The sequence below is a fragment of the Perca fluviatilis genome, chromosome 19 (genome assembly GCF_010015445.1).
Source record: "Perca fluviatilis chromosome 19, GENO_Pfluv_1.0, whole genome shotgun sequence".
Classification (NCBI taxonomy): Eukaryota; Metazoa; Chordata; class Actinopteri; order Perciformes; family Percidae; genus Perca; species Perca fluviatilis.
The window spans coordinates 9,413,914-9,421,340 of record NC_053130.1 but is presented as its reverse complement, the minus strand read 5'-3'; the positions used below and the strand labels follow the sequence as shown (position 1 = coordinate 9,421,340).

The following is a 7,427-nucleotide window of genomic DNA, read 5'->3' as shown; positions in this document are numbered from 1 at the left end:
CAAACGGCAGACGGCAGTAGAGTAGCTAGCTACAAAAGAAAACAAGTTGTTTTTAAACGTCACTTCCTGTTGGCTAAAGCGTGTTTGCGTGCTTAAAAGGTAGCTAGCTAACGTTAATCGTAGAAATAGGTAACGTTAAATGTCGTCCGATTCCGTTTTAAGTTATATTGCTGTTAACACAGTTGTAATTGTTGCTTAACATATTATATATATGCCACTTTATTTATGTTCATGTAGCTAAATGTTCTCCTGTTAGCAGCATGTGCAAGCTATCTTACTAGCTAACGTTACCTAGCTAGCTAGCTAGCTTGCTAACATTGGCGTTTCAACTTTGAATGGGCGCTTTTTGCTACTGTGTAACGTTACTGTCTAATGAAACAACCATGTTACAGCTTCACAACATTGTATGAATATAATTATTTAACAGGAAAATGGCAGCGGACAGCAGAACTGAGGATTACCCTCACGAGATAGACGAACAGCTCAAATGTTTCGACTCTTCAGTTTCTTCTATCAAAACCATGTTGGAGAAGTTGATGTCGATGCCCAGGAATGACCTGCTCCAGAAGGTAGGCTGAAGACCTATTTATTTATTTTTCACAGCGGTCATTGTCACTAGTCAAAACATGTGTTGCTATTAGGTACACCGGTTTATTTTTCTTCTATGACGAGTTAAAATGTCACTTGTGAAGAAAGCCTTCATCACAGACGGATTATCAGATTGACAACAAAACATACAAACATAATTGGTTGTTTTGATGTGTAAAAACCAGATTTGAACCGTATCGAAGTAACTTGCATCTGTGAGACGAAGTTCTCCCACTCGACCAAACATCACTAGGAAATATTGTGCTCCATACATAACCCATATACATCCTGTCAAGGCTTGCAGTGGGTTGGAGCTTCTCCTATCTCATATTGGGCTAGAGGCAGGGTAGACCCCTGGACAGGTCACCAGTCTAACACAAGGCTAACACACAGTTAGGCGAACAACCATTCACACCTGTACTGAGGCTGATAATTACCAGTTACTTTGAAGAATAACATTTTACATGGTAGACGTGCAATAATCTCATACAATATAATGCTTAGATGTACCCAGCAGTCTATTTTGCTTATTTACTGTGGTGATTACATTTTTGCAGGTAAAGGACTTTGATTATGTGTATACATTGTGTAACTGGTGCTAATTAAATCTGGTTTATTGACAGCTGGACCCTTTGGATCAAGCCAAGCTGGATCTGATGTCTGCCTACACCCTTAATTCATTATTCTGGAGTAAGTATTTTCTGGATTTACTGTGATTACTTTGTGGATTTAGGGAATATAAATTTAAGGCAGATAGTACTATACACAACTTACAATACTGTCATGTGAATTATGTTGACTTGATACCTGAGGGGTTTCTATACAAGAGACTCCTCATACACACGTCTCCAGTATACAAGTAAACCAAAAAGCCAAATGCACTGCATCTATTTGGGCACACGCATGTTTTTGTCAGTGCAAATGCACAAAATTCCATTTTATTTGGATAATATTGCCAACCAAAGGATTTCTGAAACACAGTAAACAAGTTGAATGCCATTATGGACTTCTACCACTATTTGTTCATGTGCCACCACATAGTTATCCACTTATATATTCACACAACAATGAAAAAGCATGATTGGGGTTCAATGATTGCACATATAATTTCTTAGCAAAGATTCTATGAGGAAATTACAGTTACTGTGAGATACAAACATACAAGCAGTTTTATTGATATATATTTAATCTTTTATTGAAGTTGGCTTGGCTTTGAATCCAATTTTATCAGTATTCCTTTTTCTGGACATGTAGTCTTACTTTTGTTCTTGATTACAGTGTACTTGGTTACACAAGGTGTAAATCCCAGAGAACATGGAATCAAACAGGAATTGGTATGTATGTTTTCTCTGCACTGTCTTTGACATGTTTACGCTTTCTCTATTTATTTGCATTTTCTTATTCCTCTGTAACCCTTCTGTTTTTCAGGAGCGAATAAGGACGTACATGAACAAAGTGAAAGAGATTACAGACAGGAAGAAAGCTGCCCGTCTGGATAAGGGGGCTGCTGCACGCTTTGTCAGGAATGCTCTGTACAATACAGACGAAAAAGATTCTAGAAAAAAAGCAGCATCCAAGAAAGCAGCAGACACAAAGTCTGACACCCCGCAGTCAAAGCGTCCAAAGCAGAGCTGAAGGAGAGAAGGAGCTGTACGGTCTGGTCCCACTGCATTTGTACCTCTTTGGGAATAACAAACACTTTTTGTTCACAAGGCAGCTTCTTAAGTTGCGATACTGGCATCAAACAAGGCAACATGACACATACAACAAAATACACGTTGGTGTTTATCTGAGTTGCTCACCAGTCAAATAGCCTGTCAGATTGCAGCATTCATGTTGCTGGATTAACCAAAACACAAGACGGATGGCCATCTACGATATACCATCCCAGGTTTTGCTGAGCGTATTGTTGCTCTAGAATTTAAGACTCGAGTCTGTAATACTTTTGTAATGTTACTTCACCATTAAGTTGTAAATCTTCTTCAGGATGCCATAACCTTGAAAAAGTATTATTTTTATTAAGAAAAGTGAGTAAAATCTTGGTTCATACAGGTATTGAAATATGTCATTTAGGAATGTTTGGTTCCTTCTTTCAGATAAATGAGAATTTCTCTGTATTTTAAAAGTGATTCTATGAATCATGTTGTTTTGAGGTGCTTTTACACATGTGCATGTGTCAGACTTAATAAAACCTTTTTTTTTTTTTTTTTTTTAGATGTATTGCTTTTAGGATTGACTTCTGTATAAAAATACTCCCCAAAACATATTTGATTTGAAAGCACAGGTGTACACACTGGTGTAGTGTGTGCTGACGCACTGTCACACTCATGGCTCACTGGGTCACATGAATACAGCAGAGCCATCGTTAGTTTTTATTAGTAACACCTGTTAGTAACACCTACTTACCCTACTTGTACTATCCTAATTTTCTTAAGAGCAAGGCTATTCTGGTTATGTGATGAGGTTGAGCTCTTCACATTTTATTTACGTCTTCCAAAGTTTAATGTAGTCTTTTAATCAGACCTACATTACGGCCAATGCGTTATGTGAAAGGGAGAACTGATGCGTGTTCTGGGCTGCCAATAAACCAATGTCCAATACATTAAATATCATTGAGTGCAGTGACCCATTTATTTAATGATGGCATGCTCACCATAGCACTGGTATAGTTCAGTTTTGTGTATTTTCTTTCAGGTAAGTTTCATTCTGCTTTCCAGTTAAACACTAATCAAACAATAGCACTGACAAGCCACGCTGACACTGTAAAAAGCTGTTTGCTTTCCCCTTACACACACCTGTCTGCCTCTGGCTGTTGATTACCCTTCATGCATTTCTGGTGACAACGCTCCACCCAGTGTTAACTGATTACCAGTGGTTAGTGTCTCAGCATCGAGTCTGGATGTTATTGTTTGTTCAGTGCTGTATGTGTTCCTTGACAGTCTTCAGTGAAAAATATTTAAATTTTAAACTTTCTTTCATGTCCGCATGTTTCATATTACATATAAAATTAGCAGCAAATATTGTTAAAAATACCAGCTCATCTCTTTATTTTGTTTGTAGAGCTGTTGTGCCATGAACTATAAGACATATATATATATACCAGTCAAAAGGTTTAGACACACTTTCTCATTCAAATGAATGGAAAAGTGTGCCCAAACCTTTGACTGGTACTGTAGATATAGAGGTTGCCTTTATGAACTAGTTCAATTTGTATCTTACTATGAATCAAGCAGAGCATTACTTAATTCATGGTAGTAATTCAGACCGGTCCTTGGGTTGGTCAAACCTGTGACCTTTTTATTACAAAATGGCCTCTGTAACCATCACAAACGGTGCTGTAGCTGCATGGCTGCACAGTGTAAGCGTAGGCTGTAATGAGACTTCCTTTTATAAAAACCAATGTCACATTTGATAAAGACACACATATTGCTTCCTTTTTGTAATTCCCTCTGGACAGCTGAGATCTTAATCTTAATGTACCCGCAACTTACTGCATCCCTCTAATCAAGCCCAGGAAACAGTGAAGCAGTGAGTTAGATTCCCAGGAATGTGTCTTTTCACTCTTTTCATCATCTTGCTTTTTTCTCATCCTCCCTGCAGCAAGCGTCCAAAAATGACATTTGTTTAGCCAAACCACCCTACTCCATCCTTTTACTTTTTCCACCAAGTTGTTGTTTCTAACTGTTCAAAGACGCGTGTCAAACCTTTCTTGATGAACAGCCCCGTCTGCATATTGGAAAAATATGGATTTTTCCACTCTTCCCCCCCCCCGTATTGTTCACCTTCCTATGCCCTCCTCCCCACATGTGCTCAGTATAAAGGAGTTAGGTCACTGTGCGAGCAAATTTGAACAAACAAACTCATGTTGAAATTGTGCGCCCTAACAAGCTCCAAACCCTGGTTTGTCCCGCAAATGTTTATTTATGCTGTTTGTGAGCAGCTTGTGGTGAGGAAGTTTATATAATATATGCAGTGAAAGGCATCAGACCAAAATGACCTCCTCAAGCAAGACGAAGCAGCCTTTTCAGTCTAAAAAGGATGAAGTGTGCTGCCGAGAGACTGCATTAACCTGCTTGAGTACCAAATGAGTTCAACACGTCAGGGGAAAATCATGTAATTTGAGGTTAAGTTGTCAGTAAGTAGATGCTGTAAACAGATGGGCTTCAAGTACTTGTTGGCATTTGAGTGCTATATTCACAGCATGCTAAAACTCCCAAGAACCTCAAAGAACTTCCCGGCAGATAAATTTAGGGAATCTGATAGACTAGACTAGTCACAGGAATAATCCAAAAATGTATGTCTCAATCCATCCCTCTCTATAGCATTTAGTGTTTTTCTGACCATTTGAAGTCGAAACTAAAGTGTTGATTCATTTCCTTAAACAAATCAGGAAGAAGGCAATGTTTTTAGGTCATGCTAATGTTCCAGTGTAGAAATGGAAAGTCATTGAAAACTCCTGGAATTTTTGCAACACAGCACTGTAGTTAAACAAAGAAAAGACCTCAACATTCAGAGATTCAAAGTTTATGCTTGACCTTGCAAACACCAGAAAACAATCTCACCAAGAGGTCCATTTAGCAGATGTTCCGGAGCTTTCGATCATCTCAGCAGAGGGAGTTGTTGTAAACGTTCAAATAAAAAAAAATAAAAAATCTGAGCGCTTTAAGGAGTACATGTTGGCTTAAATGTTGAGATTCAAGGTTAAGTTATGACTACATGACTACAGGGGCAGAACATAACATCAAAAGTGAAACAACATGGCAGGATTTCAAAACAAAGAAGTTTTGGCTTGATGAAGACCTTATATGTCGAAACGTTGCATTAATAAAAATAGCTTGGGAGCTTGCATGCTTCAATGTTTGGACAGCTTCTCCTTTTCCTTTGTACTTCTTTATTTAATTATGGGGCGGGGGGGATACACATCTTATTTATAGCAAGTCAACCTGTATCTGAGTGATGTTTTATGATTTACAAACCTGAAGTGTATCACCCACTACGGAGGGAAAGACGAGTTGTTATGAAGCCCACTGGAACAAGCATTGCTTTGAATAAGTGGGTGAAATTGAGAGTGAGTGAATCACGAACATTTCAGCTTTATTCTGTCTGACACACCAGGAATTCCATGCAGTCATTTGTGCCACTTTCTATTCACCTTGGCCCCGCTGACAGAGCGGCTGATTAATAATGATAACAATGTTTTCCATTTATTTAGCCCTCACCTCCCAGCGCCGGGACAAATTACTGTCTGTTAGAGTCAGCAGGTAAGACTGAAGGTCAGACCACCAGGGTGTCCGACAGGAACTTGGGTTACATCCTTTGCTGCTTCTTCTTCTTTTTAACTCTTTAGATTCTGTTATTGCAGAGTTTTTTCTTTTTCTTTTTTTGAAGCAAGGTAACTATTCATGGTTTCTACACTGAAATTAAATAAACAATAAATAAGCTAAATAAATAAATAAAGTCATTTCTATTTTAAAAAGTAACTTCCTGGGCTGCCAGGTTTAAGGGTTCAATATCGAAAGAAAATATGAAAAATCAATTACAGGTTTCTAGCTTTTTGGAATCACATTCTTGAAATTATAACACCCTGTTCTATCACGGTTTTGCCATTTTCTTCACCCTCACTGTCACCTTTACAATGATGTGACTGTCTTTATTTCTTTCTCGCAGAGTCAGCACCACTTCTACGTCAAGTTCAGTAATTGGGATTTGTCTTGGTGATATTGTGCAGAAGCATACTGACAACTTGCAAATAGTTAAGATCAATCTGACACATTAGGACGATTGTGTTGCCCCTTTTCAATTACTGTAATCCATCTATGTTGACTTTCTGCAGTGTGTTGCTCCTCAGTGCAGTTTAGTGACCCCCATTCACTCTGGGATTTTTCAAATCCTCAACAGTCAAAGAAAGGGAAGCAGCAGTACCTGGACAACGTCATCAGAAAGAACACAAAGCTCTAATGCACCTTTCATAATGTCTTCATTGCTCTCTCCCTTTCACTCTCTACTTCTCTCTCCCCCACTACTGTACCCCAGTGGGGTTTGGCGGTATAAGAAAAATGACGCCATGCTGAAAACATGCACAGAGCGGGGCCGCGAACCCTCCTCGCTAAACACATCACATCATCATCACACTTTATTGAGTTTCCATGCGTACATTACCTTACTCCTTCTGCCAGTGTGTTTAATCTACAGAGAAGAAGAAAAAAACTGCACAGAAATACTCCTCACTCAATGAGTTAGGTTTGGCCTGCCATCTGTCATGCTATTGAACTAATGAAAACACAAAATCATTTTAGAGATCCAAGCTTGGGCGTGGAGGGTTACAGGTTCAAATGTAGGGAGAAGCTGAGAGAATCTATGTGAGTAAATCCTTTCTCTCAAAGTCAAGTCAAAGTTGCACTGGTGATGGTGTGGCTGTACAGATGAGATGTGTGTACATCTATTTCAATTGCCTTTTCATGGATACACAAAGTTTAAAAACTAAAGCATCCATATTAAATCCCATGTGCAGACCAGCTTTATGATGATGTCACTCTGACTCTGCGGCCATTTGAAGACCTCATCTATTACTGTGGCCCGATGTTTACCTCTGGTGTGGACCTCACTTTAAGCAGTCCATATGGCTGCAATGTGAAATCAGGGCTTTTCCCCTTTAAACCGTGGGCTTCCGATGCATAAAGCCGCAGGATAACTGCTCAGCCATCAAAGAGCTGAACGCAAAACCATCTCTGAGCCCTCTACACACAAGCACACGTGCACATGTACACAGTCACACACACAGAGGGAGTTAGGCAGCTGCAAGCACACTGAAAGTAGAAAAAACACTCACCGTAACACAT

The 7,427-nt window shown here is 39.2% G+C and overlaps 1 protein-coding gene across 2 annotated transcripts; it reads left to right on the top strand.

The window, feature by feature from the left end:
• Positions 1-7: 7 nt before the first annotated feature.
• On the top strand, positions 8-3,556 carry c1d (C1D nuclear receptor corepressor). 2 transcript variants are annotated; one of them, XM_039783265.1, is made up of 5 exons: positions 8-99; positions 428-569; positions 1,212-1,278; positions 1,867-1,922; positions 2,017-3,556. In XM_039783265.1, exons 2-5 carry the CDS (start codon positions 432-434, stop codon positions 2,221-2,223), a joined length of 468 nt encoding a protein of 155 aa, XP_039639199.1. In that variant the 5' UTR covers positions 8-99; positions 428-431; the 3' UTR covers positions 2,224-3,556. The 2 variants fall into 2 exon arrangements, with proteins under 2 accessions (XP_039639199.1, XP_039639200.1); XM_039783266.1 differs by having other exon boundaries at positions 69-129.
• The last annotated feature ends 3,871 nt before the right edge of the window (positions 3,557-7,427 follow it).